This window comes from Phalangium opilio, unplaced genomic scaffold, assembly GCF_054372755.1.
Source record: "Phalangium opilio isolate 3A_F unplaced genomic scaffold, DU_Popi_V2 ptg000070l_1, whole genome shotgun sequence".
Taxonomy (NCBI): Eukaryota; Metazoa; Arthropoda; class Arachnida; order Opiliones; family Phalangiidae; genus Phalangium; species Phalangium opilio.
Window position 1 is genome coordinate 3,252,262 of NW_028324182.1, and position 20,384 is coordinate 3,272,645.

Here is a 20,384-nt window from a genome sequence, read left to right on the forward strand (position 1 = left end):
TGTTGAGGTTTTGTATAATTTTAATCAATAATAATAGTTTATTATTGATAACTTATAAAAAAAAAACAACTTGAACCTCCGAAATGATGCCAAGCCGCCATTGCTATTCTACCGCCCTATTTCACGAGAAAACCATATGCGCGGCGCCATCTTTTTGTTCCGTATGACAACCAGGGGCGCCACAAGCAGTAGGGTTGCCAGTCACTCTTCTAGAGAATGTTAGAGTCGACTCTCCTTACTTCCTCCCTGGTATGCCGATTACATTAGTTCTCAAAGTCGCCGCTATGGGTAGATGGCGCTGATCAGCAATAAGGCTAATTCGCGCGCGAAAATATAAGCGGCAGATGGCGCGGAATAATGAACAGATGTCGTACGTTGGTCACTGGACTTACAAAACAAATCTGTTTGTAATAGCCCTTTACAATGCACAAAGAATCAGTACTATTAAATCGAAATGTTATATGAAACTGGTAGTTTTTATAGTATTTATACTAAATATAGTACTATAGTAAAAGTATATAGATATAAAAACAGAAAGTACGCTTCGTTGAATCTTGCTCGTGCCGTGTAATATGAGAAGCCCCGCCTCGTTTATCCCAGAATAGCGTATGATTATTCTCCCGACCGTGGCACAGAGAAAAAGCCGTTAATAGGCTCGTACAGTACGTAGCAGATGCTAGATCTAGTACCAAAAATGAACGTTTGGATCACGAGCATTATGTACTAATTTCTATAAAACTATGACGTCAAGAAGCTCTTCCCTGATTGGTTAGTTCCTGTAGACCATTGAGCGGAGGGTAGTTTGCCTCTCAGTTGTTTGCATGTCGTCTATAACCAAAGGCATTGAATTGTTAATGTAGTGTACTTTTGTTTTTATATCTATAAAGTTTTGACTATAGTGCCAAAAACGGATTATTGTAAGAACCTCAGAGCACTGCTTAACCCATAGACAGGCCATGTTAAACCCGCGTTAACAAATAACAATGCGTAGCACGCGCCCTCACGCGTCTACCGACCACAATTTATCGCCAAATGCCCCGTAAAGTAAAATTCGTCTGTAATGGTTCGGGATATTTTTAGCCAATGCTTAATGTTAAACTGACTTTATAAACAATACCAGAGTGATATTTACAAAACTAACTTGATAGATCGGTTATGACTATTTAATGAGAGGTTAAAATAAATAAATAATGAAATTCAACTCACTTTTATAATTTAGTCAGAGACCTCTACTCCTCAAAAACAAAATGGCGCGAATTTTACAAGGGTTTGGTGAAAAACTTCCAACATCCGCCGCCACAGCGCTAGTGTCAGGCGTTACTCTAAGCAAACCTAGATCCCTATTCACTTACCTGTCCATGCATGGGTTAGGTGTTCATAGTTTTCACATTATTTTTACATTTTTATAAGCATTTATTTATTTATTTTTAGTGCCTACACCATGTTTACCAGGGGCACAGTAGCCATGTGACGTCAGTTGGATTTTTACCGGACGACAGTAGGGTAATTTCAACTGGAGGAAAAGATTGTGCTGTGCTACAATGGTCTTTATCGTGAAGTTGATAATTTAAAAAAAAATAATGTTCAAAATTGAAAGTAGTTTAAAAATTAATTAACAATATTGAAAAAAAAACTATGAATGGCAACTAAGTGTATTTGTAATTAACCACCTTGTAATGATTACCAGGCAAAAAATCTCAAATGAAACGTGCGTTTTGGGTATTTACAATTAACCTGATAATGATTAACAGGAAAAACAATCTTATTAAGCGCTATTACCATTTTTTAATTGTAATGATTACTGTGAACCTACTGAATTCCGCCATTTTAATTTTTAATCAGTTAATTTTTTTACCAAAATTGTTTTTTAATTAAAATAAAATTACGAGGTAATGATTACCTGAAAAATAAATACCACCAGTTAATTGCAATTTGATAGAGGTGGATTAATGCAAAATTATCCCAGCTTATGTTAATTAACTTAATTACCAATTCAAAAACGATTTAATTTATCGTTAAGTAACCATAGAAATTACCCGAAGCAAGTCTTTATGGTTATTAAAAAAAAAGAAATATTTTTTAAGGGCAATTTGAACCATTTTTCTTTAGTTTCGTCAGGGATAGATGTAATTTTAGAAGCAGGAATTGATAACAGAATAATCTGGGCTCGCTTCAAAGTCCCGGACCCCCTTCCACGCAAGGGGGGTAAGAATGAAGAGACGGGTCATAGCGACAGAGGTAAAAAAGAACTACGTATTTTTCGCCGTCCCCGTCAGCAACGTCCTTAAAACGTAGTTTAAGTGAGCCAATAAGATAATTTAAAATTTACGTTACGTATTGGAGGGAGGGGCTCTATACTGGGCCATGAGTCGGAATAACTGAAGTAAATAATAACCGTTAATTCGATCTCCATTCCTGCTTCTAAAATTACATCTATCCCTTATTTCGCCATATTTAAATGGGCTAAAGCTACAGTGCAGGTAACTAACACACCATGTAAAACTGTTTTAAGTTCCTCTTTAAGTGTTTGAAGGGAATGTAAACCATTATCGGTTAGGTTTTTGTTACTTTGATGCCCTTGTGCAGTTAGCCTTAAAAAGTATGTTGTCCAAAAGAAATGTACAATTAAGGCCTGTTTCAAAATTGAAAATGTTTTAAATTTGTGTTAATTCCCTTAGAAAATATGCAAATTTTCCGCTTTTAAATAATATTTTTGGTTCATATTCCCTTTAAAACAAGTTCTAATTATAAGCAGTAGGAACTATACAGATAGACATGGATCCAAGATGGCCGCCGCCAGCAAGATGGCGACCATGACGTCATCCTCCAAACTCAAACCAAAACTGAGTTTTAGTATGAGTTTGGGGATGACGTCATGTTTTTTGTCTAGGGTTTGGTTTGAGTTTGGGGGATGAAGATGGATTCAAGATGGCCGCCGCCAGCAAGATGGCGACCATGACATCATCCTCCAAACTTAAACCAAAATTGAGTTTTAGTTTGAGTTTTGGGGGATGACATCGTATTTTTGTTTTTCTTTGAATTTGGGGCAGTGTTGTTCTGAGTAGTAGAATTGTACTTTTTTAGTACATTTTAACGTCTTCAGTTTGACAGTGTTTGAAAGTACATTTTCAAGTTCAATTTTTTGACATTAGCGTCTATGGGACGAAATTTACGCCACTAATTGGCTCCAAAAGCCTTTCTTGGAGATGAACGGAAATTTTAATATCCCCAAGGGGGGAAGTACGTTTTCAAAAAGCCTCCAATTAGGGTAGTACGTTTTACTATTAGGGAAAGTACGTTGCCAAAAATCAAAGGAATAACACTGGTTAGGATCATCTTGCTCTCGACGGCCATCTTGGATCCATGTCTATCTTAATAGTTCCTACTACTATTATAAACCATTTTCTTTAGGGGTTTTTTGTACTTAGATATGGTAACGCTTAAAGTACACAAATGACCTTTAAGAACAAGTTGTCCCAAGAAATTAACAACGCATGTTTTTAAATTTAAATTTTTTATTAATTCGTAGTACCGTTATAAATATCAATATCAAATAATAAGCCATCTTTATAGATCTGATGAACTTATTAGAAGTGTAGTTTTTAAGCTTTTTTTGCTTGACAATTTTATCTTAATTATTTAATGTTAATTATGTAAATTACGTTAAATAATCATGAAAGAATTTATTTACAGGGTTTCAAAATTAATATATTTTGACTTTAAAATGTCATTTATTATAATTTTAGAGTGTACACCCCCTATTGCGCATGTGTAATGAAATTTATATTCCCTTTAAAGGGAGGGTGAAGTGGAAAATCAAGTGATTTTTTATCGATTCTTCTTCTAATTATAAGACCATTCTGCATAGTGAAACATTCAGGAAATACCAACTCCGAATGGTTTTAAAATTCAAATTAGGTTGAGATTTCATGGATAATTTTAAATAAGGACCTCCGACCAATCGCGTAACGCCTTGCCTTCTTGTTAACAAAATTCCATGTGACAATCGTGTCGCCAGATGTAGAGCTTAGTAAGTTGCCATTTTTGCCAACATTTTTAAAATAGAAGTTGAGAAATCTCTCACCAGATGACTCCAAACAAAATCTACTAATATTTAAAACAAAATGGGCAGTAAAAGAATTACCAATAATTTTCCTTGTAGTTTTAAGAGAAAAATCAAATAATCACTTGATTTTTTTTTTCACTTCACTCTCCCTTTTATAATATAATAAAAACTAATTAATTAGTATATAAAAAAGCCCAAGTTACTACAGAAATAGCCCAGAATTACGTACAGTAATTAGTAATTACTAGAGCTAGATTACTCGAGAAATATATATTTTTATATAGAACTTTATCTTAGTTAATTTCCGTCCCCAGCTACCTTTTTTACTTTTACGCTTGTTAGAGCTGCAAAAGTATTGTTCTGAGCCATGCTGGCTGGTAGTTAATGTTATTTCCCCACTAGTCACATGATCGCAAAATAAGAGTTTCATGGCCCCCTACAGCAAGTTTAATTAAAAATTATATCTTTTAATATTCAAGATTTCATGGGTTTAGCCGAATTTCCAAATCTTCAGAATTTTTATTTTTTGAACAGGCTTTTTGATTCGGCAAAACAAAAATGTAAAGTGCTGCCTCTAGGGCATTTTCTGAGTACTTCAAAACAGCAGACTTCCCCCTTAACTGTATTAGGCTCTATGGCAAGTTAACACACAGTGCCAAGCCCCGTTTTTAACGAATAAGTTCAGAATTGGCTGCAGAGGGCCCTGAAATTAAAAGTTAAAAAATATAATATTAATGCCCTATATCAATATTTTCTTGCGATTTCAGTGCGATTGTATTGAAAAGAAATGCCATATTTTAAAGTTAATATTTCGGAATGAAATGAAGGAAGGGTAATTTGAATACAAGTAATTTTGAGAAAGCAGAAAATCAAGACGCGTGAGTTATGTGACTTATGTAAAGGATTAAATCTAGGAAACATTTTTGAGAACGCGGGAAATATATAATGCTGTAAAGGCTTTTCTGAATATTTAAGAACCGTCATTAAACGCTAAAGTTTTGAGAAAGACATTACACTCAAATTAAACCTTTACTAAATATTTGAGAAAGACGTTAAACCCAAATTAAAACCTTTACGAAAGTTTTGATGTTGGCAGAAAAATTCATTACATGGTTAAGAGAATAGAGAATATTTGTTTGAGTTTGTATTCGCTAGGGACTCTTAGTTTAGCTAAAGTTTTGAGAAGGACATTAAACGCTAGGAACTTTTTTCTGAAGTTTTGAGAAGGAAATTGAACATGAGGAAATATTTTTCTGAACTTCGAGAAGGAAATTAAACGCTAGGGACTCTTTTCTGAAGTTTTGAGAAGGACATTAAACGCTAGGGACTCTTTTCTGAAGTTTTGAGAAGGACATTAAACGCTAGGGACTCTTTTCTGAAGTTTTGAGAAGGACATTAAACGCTAGGGACTCTTTTATGAAGTTTTGAGAAGGACATTAAACGCCAGGGACTCTTTTCTGAAGTTTTGAGAAGGACATTAAACGCCAGGGACTCTTTTCTGAAGTTTTGAGAAGGAAATTGAACATGAAGAAATATTTTTCTGAACTTTGAGAAGGAAATTAAACGCTAGGGACTCTTTTCTGAAGTTTTGAGAAGGGCATTAAACGCCAGGGTCTCTTTACCAATGTTTTGAGGAGGAAATTAAACACGAGGAAATCTTTTTCTGAACTTTAAGAAGGAAATTAAACGCTAGGGACTCTTTACTAAAGTTTTGAGAAGGACATTAAACGCTAGGAACCTTTTTCTGAAGTTTTGAGAAGGAAATTAAACGCTACGGACTCGTTACTAACTTTTTGAGAAGGACATTAAAAGCGCGTAGACGTTTCATTAATGTTTGAGGAACTCTTTGAGGGTTTGCGGTAAGAAAACGCTAGAAAATGTTAATATCTACTAATATTTTGAAAAGGACATTATACGCTATTAATTCTTTTCTAAAGTTTTGAGATAATTTTTAAGTACAGAAAATTGTATGAAAATATTTTGACAACAGAAAATAACTGAACAAATCTGACTCCTTTTTTTTGAGAAGGCAGAAAACCTAATTTATAAAACATTTTGAGAAGGCTTAGCTAGATAATTTTGTAAAATATATTTTTATCAGAAAGGAGGTTTTAGGTTTGTGATAGACACCTGCTTGCCCTACGTCGCTATAATAAAAAAGTTGAATTAATTATTGACAAAAATTAAACAAAAACCAGGTTGTGAATGTTTGTAGAGAAAAATTTCTAATTTGAATTTCGTAAATATTTTAACCATCTGAAATTTTAAAATAACTAAACATTTTTTTTTGTTATTACTGATTTTGGGCAGTTACACCTGACATTCGTTTTTACACCAAGAAAAAGCTGTTTTAAATTTAAAACATTTTGCAAATGATATTTTTTTTTAAATATTTTTAATTAAGAGCTCAGAAAAATTTACATAAAATTTTACGTATGCAAATATTATTATGCAATTTACAATATAATTTTTCAGACAGATAAATAATAGTGATTTTAAAAATGTTTACCCTCCTTCACGACGTATTTTTTCTTTGCGAAAAGTGTGATAGCAAAAATATACAATCTTCAAAGACGATAGAATTATTTGTACTGTTTTGTCGGATCGCACTGAACGTTTTTGCAAGGATGCAAATTTCCGCACAATTTTCGAGAATCATACCCAATTCCGCACAATTTTTATGGCCCACTAGCTATTACCCGCGGCGTCGCTCGCGTGTAATAAGAACTTCTATCAAAATCATATAAAGAATGGGTAGATTTTACTGATGACTAATATTTTTGTAGCAACCTAGGAGCGAAGGCACTCGGCGTTGCCCGTCAGCCCGTCCGGACATTTTTTTTTATTACTTTTCACGCGGACATTATTAAATAAAGAAGGGTTTTTAAGTTTTATTTGAAAACTGTGCGGAAATCTGTCATGAAAAATTGTGCGGAAAGTGGCTAAGGTGTGAAAAATTAAACTGTGCGGAAACATTTGTACATCTAGATCTGCTCGCGCTCAAATTAACGTTTTCCATTTGTTGACCCCCTGGCCCGAGATCCTCCAGAAACTGATCTAGAATAACAGGGTTGCTACGGGTCTGGGAAAACCTGGAACTGGAAAAGTCAGGGAATTTGATTTTAGTGGGTAAATTTTCTGGGGATAGTCTTTATTGAAAGAGTAATAAAAGTTTCTCCTCATCCTCTCTTAACATGGAAAACTCTAGAGCAATCCTTAAAAATGTTGTCTAGGATTGTTTTTAATAAGTAAATGCCTTTAAAAAATCCCTTAGACAGTTATTTATAGTTAAATGTTTCTTAATAATTTTGGTGCAACAAATACATTGGAAAACTTAATGTAGATCGAGTTTATTAAATTAAAAGCACTTAAAACGTGCTTTAAACATTTACACTTTCGGCCTAAAAGGTCAGGGAAAATCTCAGAAAAAAGGTCAGGGAAAACCTGGAAAAGTCAGGGAATTTAGTTCTGAAAATTCCGTGGCAACCCTGGATCAGTATTTTTAGAGAAACCTTTGACCCGAAAGAATGAAGAACGTTTGAGCGGCCCCGAAAATAATGCGAATTTTATTTCTATTTCGATCTGTGATTAACAATTTTGGCGCTCTCTTGGTTTCATGACGTTTTATGACGTAATAGATCAGAGAAAATGATCGGCATAATTCTATTGTCTTTTTTTTGTATAAAACCCACAGGTTGTGCGTGAATTATTTTTGTGAAAATTTTAAAAACTAACGAAATAGTAAATACCAATAAATATTAAAAAAAAAAGCTATGTCATAAATAAAGAGAAATAATTTTAAAACGGTTAGTGACGCAAGAAAAATGTTTATATGAAATCTTGTTGCCAAATTATATTCCATTCCAGTTATTATGAAACTATATAGATGCCCCCCCCCCCTGTGATGATTTATGATTTTAAAACAATAAATATTCAACACTCAAAAAAACTGTCATTATTCAAGCAACAGATATCTTACCATAAGTTTATCATGCCTCTAAGTACACAAATATGGGTTACTTACAACTGGGCATCTTCCGCAGGCTACTGTGACGTCAGAACTCGTATAGCGCTAAGATTCGAAGAGAGAAAATTTTGAAATTTCTGTCGCGGTGCAGCCACCAAGCGGTCGAGACGATTACTAAATGGGTCACTTGAAAAAAAAATCATCCAATGGAATTAGCCTTTTCACATTAAGGGCCGCGCATGAGAAGTTGCAATGTTTGGGGCATGAGTTATAGCGCTTCTATGGAGTTAACGTGTAAACTAAACTACGATGGACGTATGGGAGAACTTTTTGAAATTTAATATTAAAATAAAATGCCTAGTATTTAAAACCGAGATAGTACAATTAAAACCATGTTAAGAAATAAAGTGTTTAAGTTCTAATGGAAACGATGCATTGATATTAGTACGCCGCTATAACTCACTAAAGCCCTGTTTTCATCAAAGCTAGAAGCGAGAAAAATTCGCGCTAGAGCGAGAAGAGTTTGCTAGAACTTTGTCTGGCTTCTAGCAAAGGTGTTTTCATTGCCGCGGGAACCCCTCGCTAGACGCGAGAAAACGCAAAAATAGAGCGAGAAAATGACGCTAGCTCCGATCTGTCAGAGACAGATATTTTCTAGCGTCCCGCTTAGCGAGAAGCGAGATGTAGCGGTCACGTGACATGGAACCACGAATCAGAAAGCAGTGGGGGGTCAACATTTCGGTTTTTAAAAATGGATGGCAAAACCTCGAAGAAAGAACTTAAAGAAAAGTTAAAACAGGAAAGGGAAAGAAATAAAAAGAATGAATTTGCTAAAAGGGAGCAAATTATTAACAGTATTAGAATTAATTAGGGATGGGTTGTGGAACCGCAAATTAAAAGAAAATAGAAATAGGGAAATTAATGAAACATTATGGGAAGAAGTAGCCACAGAAAACAACATGACAAGTAAGTTGAACAGTTTCTATTGTTTGAAAATTGACAGCGAAGGCATGGTGAAGGTATTAAAAGTATCCTTCTAGCTTCCTGCGTTGCCATATGGGATGAACCCCCACCACCGTTTCTTCTAATATCGAGTTGATTTTATAGCCGAGTTTTTTAAATAAAGCCCCTTTAAAATGATTTTTTCCTTAAAAGCCGCTTTCTTCTACTGACCGCCATTTTAATGCAATAATTATTTGGACATTCGCGGAATCGCGCCAGATGACGCCACTTTCTCGCTTCGATGAAAACACCCCAGGGGGATACCACGAGCGAGAAAGCTTCTAGCATTTCTGGCGCGGGATTTGAAACTCGCGGAAGCAACACGCTCCAAGCTTCTCGCTTAGCGAGAAGTGATTTTCTAGCTTTGATGAAAACGGGGCTTTAGCCTTGGCGACGGTACGGATCATCGCTTCATCGGCAAATAGACGGCGATGTCCGCCGATGCCGCTGCCGAAAGCTCTGTGTATAACATGCCCGTAAGCTCTGGTGCCCAATTTAGTGTGTAGAATTTCATTAAATGCCCTAATTTTACGTCTATCAATTGAATTCGATAAAATTTTACATCGGAAGTTCAATTAATACTTTTACAACAAGTAATACAACACTGTTTTATAAAAATAAACTCGAATGCTTGGCAAATAAGGCAAAAGGAATGGTTAAAAGTACTGCGCTGCCCCCAAACGTTCTTTCTACGCATGCTCACTTCTCGAAATTTTTTCCCCCTTTTCACCCCCGCTCTACCGGTGAAAAGGTCTATAAAGGAGATTTTTACGTTTCGTATAGGCAGGCATTTGGGGTTGAACGAATTTTGCTTAAGCAACCCCAAAATCCCTCTCTCTCTCTCTCGTGAGATAGAGGCGGTTTCAGCCCTGATACATTCTAAAAGGGAGCCAGACAAACACTATTGCCCAGAGCTGTGCTAATTAGCTGACTACTAATTGAATTAGAATTAGAAATTAGGTAAATATTTATGAACTAATTAATTAGCCAATTTGCAATTAGACATAGAAACTAATTAAATTCAATTAGAAATTACCCATTTATTTATCAAACTAATTAATTAGAATTACTAATTTCTAATTAATTACTTGTCTAATTAAGGAAAAAAAGAAACCATAAGTAAACATAAAAGTTTAAAAGCGCCCATGGATTTAGTACTTTGGTAATGCAAAGTTTAATGCTTTAATGCCATTGAAAAACGGGTACGGAAGCCGTGAATTATTCACGAAAAATGAGACAAGCCTCGAGCCTTCCGTCATGTTAAAATTTGTCTTATTTCTTCATTTTCTTGCCACAGTTCCAATAATGGACTCTGAGTAGTAAATCCATGGGCACTGCTATAAATTCGAGTAGGAAAAACAGTCAAAATTTCGAAATGGGACAATTACGATTTACGAAATTTTCTACTAGTTCTAGTATTCTCTCATGTTTTGAGGAGCTGAAATATTCAAATAGAAGACTCAAGAGTTAATTCCTCGATTTTTAGTTTTTACTAAATTAAAAGATTAATTGAAAATCCAATTGGCTAATTAGTTAATCCTAAATCTAATTAAATTTTAATTAGATAATTACCTTTCCTTTTCATACTAATTAATTAGAATTACTTCTCAATTAGCACTAAGGTAATTAAAATTCAATTACCATTTTCAATTAGTAAACGTTGCTAATTAATTAGAAATTCAATTAGCTAACTAATTAATTAGCACAGCTCTGCTATTGCCATAGGAGTAGCAGCCATTTCTCTACTTAGAAACATGATAAACTTATGATCTTACCATAGTAGAGATGGGTCGGACTATAGAGCTATCTCAGAAGCTTTAGTTTGACGTCACCCTTGCTATTTGCCCATAGCACCAAAGCGATACCAAACATGGCCGCCCACTGCCAAAGTTAAGCCCGTGACGTTTTACCTAGGCACTGACGTCACATCTGAGATAGCACTATTTTCCCGGACTAATTCATTTCACTATTTGAATATGAACATGTTAAGCTGATCTGACTTTGGACAGAGTTAAGCGAGTTTAAACCTCGGCTTAAGCTGACTAAAGTACAGAATTGGGCAGAGTTAAAGCTGTGCAATGTAAGTCCTTTATTTTTGAAGAATTACTTGTTTTCAATGGTACAAAAAGGTTAAATTGGTAAAGTATAAATAATTTTTAATCATAATTAAATGTATTTTACTTCTCGTTGGTCTCCTTAACTACCAAGAATGGGCGTGAGGAAATTAGTTTTCACGCTATAGGACATTTTGTATACAGGGTGTTTCTGATAACCATGCCCTAAATTAAAGGGTGTGTTCTTTGGGTCAAACTGAGTGAGAAGTGTCAAAGAACATGGGGTCTACAACGTTTAGTTTCGGAGGTAGGGCCCCTAAAAGTGAAAATTGTCACAAATGTGGAGTAAGATATATCAGCTTGCTCATCTTGTTTAGACAATTCCAATATCCTCCCATCTAAGAATTCTAATGAGCCTTTTTTTTAGCCGAAGCGTATTATTAAGAACATCTACGATGTGGGTCTTAATAGTTTGGCCTGGCCTGTTGCTGGCGGGGGTGGCGTCGTGAAAGAGAACCGCATATAAAAACTTTCGTTCGTCATTGAAGGGAGAGTGAATGGGAGAGAATTGTGGCGAGGTGATATTTTTCGTTCGTGTATTTTAAAAGGATGGGGTTTATATTAGTAAGTTTAAGCATTGCATTTAATTTTACTAGTAAGGTTAAGCATTGTGAATTGTGTTTCACGTTTGCTCGATATATTTGAAGCAAGAGAGAGGATTATGGTATTACCTTAATTTAAATGCAAGGTTTAATACTTCCTTTAAAATTCCTGTCGACAATAAGGGTTTCACGCTTTCAATCCCGCTCCTATATTTCAAAATTCAAAGAAATCGAGGGGAATTTTTAAAAATCAAAAGCAAGTATATACCGACGTTATATTTAGAATGGTCTTAAGGTGGTGTTTATTATTAGAGTTACGTGTATTTCAACATAAATCGAGAAGAGTTTTAAAAGAAGGTACTTGCTTGGGACCGCAGATATTACAATTATAACGTAAGCAAATTTAATTTATTGAAGTATTAAGGGTTATAATTTTTGTTAGGGCATCTTATTTTAAGGGGTATTTTCGGGTATTTCGTTTTACCACTGTTAAAGGATGCGCATCGTGGGGGTACTAACTCACGTTTTCCGTTCGTGTCACACTATTATAATTATAACAGAAGTAAAAAAAAATTAAGTAATAATTTCAAAACAGTTCAAGGTAGCGCATCGAGGGGCTATTCACTCAAATTTTCTGTACGCCTGTACGGTACGATGTGGCTACTATTTCGAGCCCTTGGGTCGTCTTGTTAAAATTACCCTCGATTTCTTTGAGTTTTGAAATATGAGAGCGGGATTGAAAGCGTGAAACCCTTTTTTTTTTGTCGACGGGTGACAGGAATTTTAAAGGGAGTATAGACCCTTAAAGAAAATCGTTCAAATTTCTCAACCGTCTTTTGAGGATTGACAGAGCATTCTGGGTAATCAGTATATTAATGTGATTGGTTTAGACGGCTATGGTCCGATTTTGCGCAGTAGTGGGCCTAGTGGCAAGGAAGTGTACTTTAATAATTTAATGGCGGAACTTGGGAATTGATGTTTCAGGTGAAAGTGATTTAGGAACTGTTTTAGAGCAGATTTCGCTTTACCACAAGCTCAAATCGTAATTAACTAGTTGATTTTCGCAATGGAGTCTCAAATTGTAGAAAGGTAAGGAGATTTCCAAAGCTTGTCATTGAAATTACACAGTTTTAGATTTTGGCAAAGGCTTAGTAAAGTTTTTTGAAATTGAAAGAGCAGACGAATAAATTTATTCCACGAAATCTTTCGCCACTAGATGGCGTTGGTACTCTATTCGAAAAAATCCCGACTCGGCGATAAAAGGTGTCCAGCTTGTTTATTTTCTTTAAGGGTCTATTAAACCTTCCATTTAGACTAAGGCAATACCATAACAGTCTCTCTCGCTTTAAATATATCGAGTAAACGTAAAACAAAAGTCACGAATCTTAACCTTACTAGTACAATTAAATGCAATGCTCAAACGTACTATTATAATCACCAATTCACCATACTTATAAAATACACGAACGAAAAATATCACTAAAAGGCAAGTTTTGGACAAGTATAATGGAGTTCCGAGTTGGGTTTCTTTATCGTGGAAAACGGTTGTAAGTACTGAATTTACAATTGTGACATGGGAAATTAATTTTAATTAAAAACAATTATCTATCGACTTTAAAGGACCACCGACAACAGAATCAAAATTTTCGTGTTTTCTGTACAGGGTGATAGATTTTATATCAAATATTATCCCTCTTAAGTCTTAAGGGATTTAATTATTAAAAATTTATTTAAAATGTTATTACAAAAAGTTCAAATTGTATAGGATAGCCGCTCAGATTTTAAAGATTCTATGTTTAACCCCCGTGCAGCGCCTCTCTAGGGAATTTAGTGTAACTATAGAGCTATTTCAGAGGGGGTAATGGCTACGTCACCAATGCTATTTGCCCATAGAGAAACCCTCACAAAATGGCCGCCCTCTACACTCAAAGGCAGGCCCAATTTTCGTAGCAGACGAAATTTTTCCCCCACTGAAATAGCTCTATCGACGCCAGCTGATCGTAACTTCCGCCAAAGCTTCCGCTCATTTCTAGGAGGTAGACCGTAGCTTCCGCGAGTGCGCGTCGGGTCTAGCCAAGGCTTACAGGATTTGCCAAGGGAAATTTTTCGGATTATGTTAGTTTTTTCTGTTAAACGTTTACTATAATTATGACTGAGTTTCCAGATCCCGCAAACGTAAGCTATTTAGAGGAATCGTCGAGCAATGACAGTAATTCAGATAGCTCAGAAGATGACCAACAGGAGTATAATGATGACATAATTAGGTCAAGAGGTGTTGTGATGCCATATAGAGTGCTGTCAGAAGCGCCGGTGTGACGTCACCCATGCTGTTTTCCCATAAAGAAAAAACGGTAACTGTCATGGCCGCCCATTGCTAAAGGCAGACTCGTGACGTTTAACCTTGGATCTGACGTCACAACTGACAGCACTCTATAGGTTTGAAAGTAGCAGTTCAGAGTCTGATACTGAACTATCAGGGACAGAAAGTTCTGATTTAGATGATGACAATGCGCATCATGTAGGACCTAGGCAAGGGAACACAGATTGGTATGTTTTATTCAACAACTTGAAACCAAAAATACGCTTCACTAAAGCGATATTTTTCTTACCAAAATCTAAAAGGTGTCAGTGTTTTTGTTGCGTTCCAATGTTAAGCGAACATGAAAGCATCTGTTGTTTTGAAAATCCGAAGGTAGTGGAGCTTAAGAGTGATGCTAGAAACTGTGTAACAGGAGAAGATTTCTTTGTTCAAGGATGTTTGAATGTTCACGCCTTGTATTATGCGTTCCACCGATATAACAGGCGTCAGAGAAATCCCGAAGATGATATACACCAGTATGGTTTCAAATGCTTTTCCCTTTTAACTTTTATCGTTCATATTGTTTATTTCTGCTATAGACAGTACCGTTACTGTGCATACCGCGCTTTTACGGCACGCGTTTATGGGCAGTTGGGTAAAAATGTCAGGAGACCATTGCCAAGTTGCGCTGTATCAAAAATTAAAGAAACATTCCCATCTGAAGAATATTCAGGATTCAAATATCCACGCCGATGAAAGAAATGCATTATAACTTTTTTAACTTTCCTGTTATTTTAATTTTAAGGGAATTTCAATTTTTGCGCTAGTTTACCAAATGAAACTTTTTTGTGATAGTTGGCCAGATAATTAATAATACCATGGATGAAGGATGGGCGTGAAAAACATTCGTCGTTCTATAGGATGTGCAACTCCCTATACTAAAAAGTAGACAAGTCGATACTAGCGCCGCCTGGCTACCAGCGCTGCAAACCCTCGCGGGAAAAATAAAAAATACTGGACATAAGAAAAAAAAACCACTGTTTTGCTTCTAGCAGACGACGCTAAGTAAAAAAATCGACGGTAGCGCGTGTTTTTTTCTTATGTCCAGTATTTTTTATTTTTTCCGCGAGGGTTTGCAGCGCTGGTAGCCAGGCGGCGCTAGTATCGACTTGTCTACTTTTTAGTATAGGGAATTGCACATCCTATAGAGCGTCGAATGTTTTTCACGCGCATACTTCGTCCATGATAATACTGTTAATGATAAAATAGTATTAGTATGATAATTACGGCTTAAAATAAGAATTATTCCTGTTATAATAATTTTTTATTTTAAGGGAATTTCAATATTTTTGCGCTAGTTTACCAAATGAAACTTTTTTGTGATACTTGGCCAAAAAATTAACAGAAAAACTGTTAATGATAAAATAGTATTAATATGATAATTACAACTTAAAATGAGAATTACCAGAAGGGAATAAGAGAGAAGGGAGACATTAGAGCCTGCTTTGGTAACGAGAGTCCGACCAACCTCGAGAAAACCGCGAAAACTTTGCGCAAGTACACAGCTTTTAACCAATTTACTGCAAAAATAGTTCTTTAAGTTCTCCGCGGTATCGGCCCATTTGTCTGCTAGATTTTCATTCTCCAAAGGCTTAGGGCTGTCGATGTTTCGTTCTTGTGTAATTATAACCTCAAGTATGTATTTTATTGAAACTAATTTGTATTTTTTATATTAATTCAGAATAATTAGTTTTCATCTATTTATTACCTTCAAATTATCTGATTTTGGTATGTTTTCAATACCCGTGTATCTAAATTAATTGCGCAGCTTGATTTCGTTTATCAACATGAAATTCGGCCATTTTATCTCCTTCAATGTAAAGTTGTAAACAAATCTACTTTTTGTACGTCACCTTCTTATGTGACGTCACAGCTAAGGCAGAAGTTAGATAGCCAATCAGTGAAGGATAGTTGATTTGAGGTTAGTAAGACTGTTGTTACAAGTGTAAAGCATTATGGAGATATAAAGTGTGTCCCTTCTCTCTTATTCCCTTCTGGAATTACTACTGTTGTAATAATTTTTAATTTGAAGAGAATTGCAATATTTCAGTCTGTGATTATTATATTATATAAAGCACAATATTTAAGATTTATTAAATTTGTGATAATCATACTAAAGGCTCTTTCAGACGATCCAACTTTTTGACTCAGCTCGATGGGTCAAAAAGTTGTATCAACTTGCCCAACTTTTGAAGGTAAAATTGAAATAAATCCTTCCTATTCATACGACTAAACTTTTACCGCCAAATGGCTCTTTTTAAGCGCCACCTACCTTTGCACTTGGGAAATAACCCGCGAAAAAGGGTTTTTTTGTAATTCGTTTTGATTGGCTTAAGAAATGAAATTAAAAAGTTGAGTCAGCAAAAATTGGATCACTGATCCAATTTTTCCTAGCCAACGTTTTTGGTGACTCAACTCATCCAGCTTCTATTCACACGATCCAACTAGTTGATTCAACTCGAGTTGACCCATCAAGCTGAGTCAAAAAGTTGGATCGTCTGAAAGAGCCTTAAGTGAGTGGTATTACTATTTTTATATATTTAAATGAAATTAGATAATTTTTCATATCAAAAACTCCTACATTTAGTTTCTTTTCGCGTACCGAGAATGAAAATCTTTAATTGCGTCTTCCATGCATTTTAGGTCGTTTGTAGGAAGACGCGAGGCTTGGAAGGGGCGTAAAAGTGGTTGTTTTACCTTCTTCGTAACTTGAAACAGTTTTTAATACATCGAATAGTTCCGTCATCAGTTTTTCAAAATATTCATATGAGCTTTCTACTTTAATTTTCTTTAAACTATGTTCGCCAGCTTTCACTTTGGGATAGAACAGTTTGTAACGTAAAGTTCCTTCTTTAGTTGTAGCTTGCTTTTTGTTACCGTTTTCGTTGAAGTGCAAGGCAGCTATTATTAGTCGAGCATTCATTCCACGTAAAGAATAGTGCGTTGACTTGGGAGCAAAGTGGTTTATTACACTATGAAAAACTTCCGCGCTGGAAGTCTGTTCGTAAGGTGAAAGCTGCTTAATGTCCCGCATGAGCCTAAATGACATTTTTTCCAATTCTAAATACGCATCACTTTCTCTTATCAACCATTTTCGACTTGGTCCTTCAAGTTCTCCATGTTCACAACAACCAAATGGCCCGTCGTGTCCCTCATGAATGTCGAGAATGTGATTTAACATGGATAGCCATTTTGCCACCATTAACTCTGGATGACCATCACTTGTCGAAGCTAGTCAGTAGATGTGGTTAGAAATACTATTAGCCCATTCACTAAGAATTGAAAAATTCTTTTTCTTCCCCAGTGTTTTCAATTTACTGGCAAATCCTTTACTTTGTAACCGTTCTGTCGAACCCCGGTCAGAATTACCCAGATTAAAGTAAGTAAGATCCGACCCTAGTTTAAGTCTTTAAAAAGACACGTATCTAAATTAAGACAAGGTAGCCTTTCATAATTACCAAAAAGTCCATGTTTATTAATGTCGCAAAATCGAAGTCAAAAATAAAAAGATACAACTTAGTTAAATAAATACCGGCTTAACGCCCCGCACAATCACTACTCGTCGAACTACCCCTTTTAAGCATCTACCATGACTTTTTATACCGTTGGTAAAAAATATACGTATGCCCTCTTAGCAAAGACGGGCTGAACATATTCCCCGGGAAGGAAGTTTTTTAAAGAAAACTCTCCAACGTCACGTGAGGTGTAAGGAAGCCCTTACAACTTATATGCCAACAATCAAACATATGCACTACTAGCTGTTACCCGCGGCGTCGCTCGCGTATAATAAGAACTTCCATCAAAATGATACTAAGATCTAAGAATGGGCAAATTTTACTGATGACCAATTTTTTTGTTGCACCCTAGGAGCGAAGGCACTCGGCGTTGCCCGTCAGTCCCTAGGGACATTTTTTTTTTAATTTCACGCGGACATTATTCCATAAAGAAGGGTTTTTACGTTTTTGGCCGCCATTTAAAAAGGTGGCGACAAATCGAACCCGAAAGACCATTCAGCCCGTCTATAGGTTAAAGGGAACCAGTGTACTAAATATTTGCGAAATCGGTTGAAACGCGCGGACTTTGTTGCATAGAGAATATTTTTTACATTTCTGGGCGCCATTTTTTAAGATGGCGGCGGATTGGAAAAATCTTTCTTAGTACGCGCCTACTACTTATGAGTAACGTTCCTGCAAATTTTCAGCCTTCTAGGGCAAGCGGTTTGGGCTGGGCGTTGATTATCAGTCAGTCTGTCAGTCAGTCAGGACTTTGATTTATATAGATATAGATTTGAACGTGACGATCTGTAATAATGTGACTGATTGACAGCTCGTTTTTAAGCAAGTCCAAGCAGCGAATCAGGCCTTCTTTTTCCATGTAGGAGCTCCCTCCAACTTCATTTGATTGTACCAATGAGAAATGTATAACTTTGTTTTCAGTTGTTTCAACAATCGTATAACTTCCGTACTTGGCCGAGAAACCTGGAGAATCTGAGCGACCATCTCCAGCCAGAATTAATTTCATTCCTTTGTAATTTTCAAACATACGTTTTTGTTCATTCATTTGATTGAAACCATTTGAACCGGCCAACATCATTTTGCAAAGATATTCTTGTCTGTGTACCTCTTGTCGCCATTGTTACAGAAGCTTGCGAAAATTTACATTTGGTGATTGGTTTTTCCGTTTGAACGCTTATTCCTTTCTTGGAGGGTGGTGAGACGCTTGCTCCAGAGTAACTAGTGGAACTGGCCGTTAGTCTTGATTGGGTTGGAATTTCATTGTCGTCACAAGCTTGAACGTCTTCTGGTATATTATTATGACCATATGTTCGTAAACGTTTAGGAACCAAGCCTTCTCCAGGGTCCTTTTCCATACTTGTCCCAAGAAATGGTACAGAAAGTGGTTTAAGAATCTTCCTTTTTTTCCCTTTAGTAACGATAATATCGTCTTGGCTAAAATGCTTTGAGCAAATAACGGAAACTTTGTTAGGTCTCCACTCTTTACCACGATTTGTAGCCAAAATCCACTTTCCAATAAGGTCATCATTACCTTTAGAGAATAAATATCAGTCAAAACTGCCCACAGGGCCACAAGTGCAAAAGCAGCAAAACACACTTTTTTGCTAAGTTTATTATTACCTTTAGGAAAGAAATGTAAACTGTAGGTACCATCTTGAGCTAAATCGTCACTACAACTTGAACATCCAAGAATCGCGCATCGTTTATTGTAAGGCATCGCAAAATAAATCTCGATCAAATGGTAATTAACTAGCGGATAATTGAAAAAATTAGCCGAGGCCTAATACCACAAGACCGCTGCCATAGAATGATAGAAATTCGATCACTGTCAGCGGAAAACCGGAAATGAAACTCGACGCGAAAGATGGCGCTACACGTAGGTTCTTCTGGCGGTCTAACCATAGCCCACTTGATCACGCTGTCTGCACGCGCTCTAGAAGCCCGGTCAATCGACCCTAAAAATGAGAATAACATAGGTTCGGTCTAAAATTCAAACCCGTCTGGTTTTAACATGGGCGTCTATGGAAAGGGAGCAGTTTTATCAACCTTTTTGGTCCAAATAGTGCATCCACTGGTTCAAATCTCTTGAATTTTTAATGAGACGTGTATTGAAAGGTTTGATATTATCCTGTAAAATTTAAAGTCTTCAGCTATAATAGTTTTTTTTATAAAAAATAAAAATCATCACATAGTAGAGAAATTGATAGTAGAGTTTCAATTTCTCTACTATGTGATGATTTTTATTTTTTATTAAAAAAACTATTATAGCTGAAGACTTTAAATTTTACAGGATAATATCAAACCTTTCAATACACGTCTCATTAAAAATTCAAGAGATTTGAACCAGTGGATGCACTATTTGGGCTAAAAACGTTGAAAAAACTAGTCCTCTCCCATAGACGCCCATGTTAAAACCAGACGGGTTTGAAAGTTTAGACCGAACCTATGTGACGCGCCGTATTCGCGAGTTAACATGTAAAAAAAATCGTTTGGACGGGCTTCTAGAGCGCGTGCAGCCAGCGTGCGTGATCAAGTGGGCTATGGTCTAACTAAACTTTTGGGGGGGAGGTGAAACTGTATCTTTCGTTGTTTTTTTTTTTTTTTTTTTGCTCCTGAGGGGGGATACGAGCTAGGGCTGAATGAAGCCTTACAGCTGCGATTTCTTAGGTTGAAAATTGTGAGGGAAATTAATTAAAGGTTTAAGTGTTGTTTGAGTTTGGTTTTAAATTGCACAAGTGATTTTAGGGAGATAATCTCAGGGGGTAGGGAATTCCAGATGGGGACCAACCGATGGAAAAAAGAGTGCTTCAGTTGATTTT

At 36.0% G+C, this 20,384-nt stretch overlaps 2 protein-coding genes across 2 annotated transcripts in view; one reads left to right on the forward strand and one right to left on the reverse strand.

Annotated features, from left to right (window-relative positions):
- LOC149661103 (echinoderm microtubule-associated protein-like 2) overlaps positions 1 to 6,344 on the forward strand; it is a 48,052-nt gene extending 41,708 nt beyond the window's left edge. Inside the window, exon 20 of the mRNA XM_089842494.1 lies at positions 1,432 to 6,344. Coding sequence (XP_089698620.1) covers positions 1,432 to 1,557 — 126 coding nt within the window. The 3' untranslated portion in view covers positions 1,558 to 6,344. The remainder of the gene's footprint in view (positions 1 to 1,431) is intronic.
- A 114-nt stretch (positions 6,345 to 6,458) lies between these two features.
- Positions 6,459 to 19,699, reverse strand: LOC149661104 (uncharacterized). The gene is made up of 3 exons (XM_089842495.1): positions 19,186 to 19,699; positions 16,748 to 19,096; positions 6,459 to 8,219 (listed from the first exon to the last, which is right to left on the reverse strand). Exons 2-3 carry the CDS (start codon positions 17,250 to 17,252, stop codon positions 8,122 to 8,124), a joined length of 603 nt encoding a protein of 200 aa, XP_089698621.1. The 5' UTR covers positions 17,253 to 19,096; positions 19,186 to 19,699; the 3' UTR covers positions 6,459 to 8,121.
- Between the last annotated feature and the right edge of the window lie 685 nt (positions 19,700 to 20,384).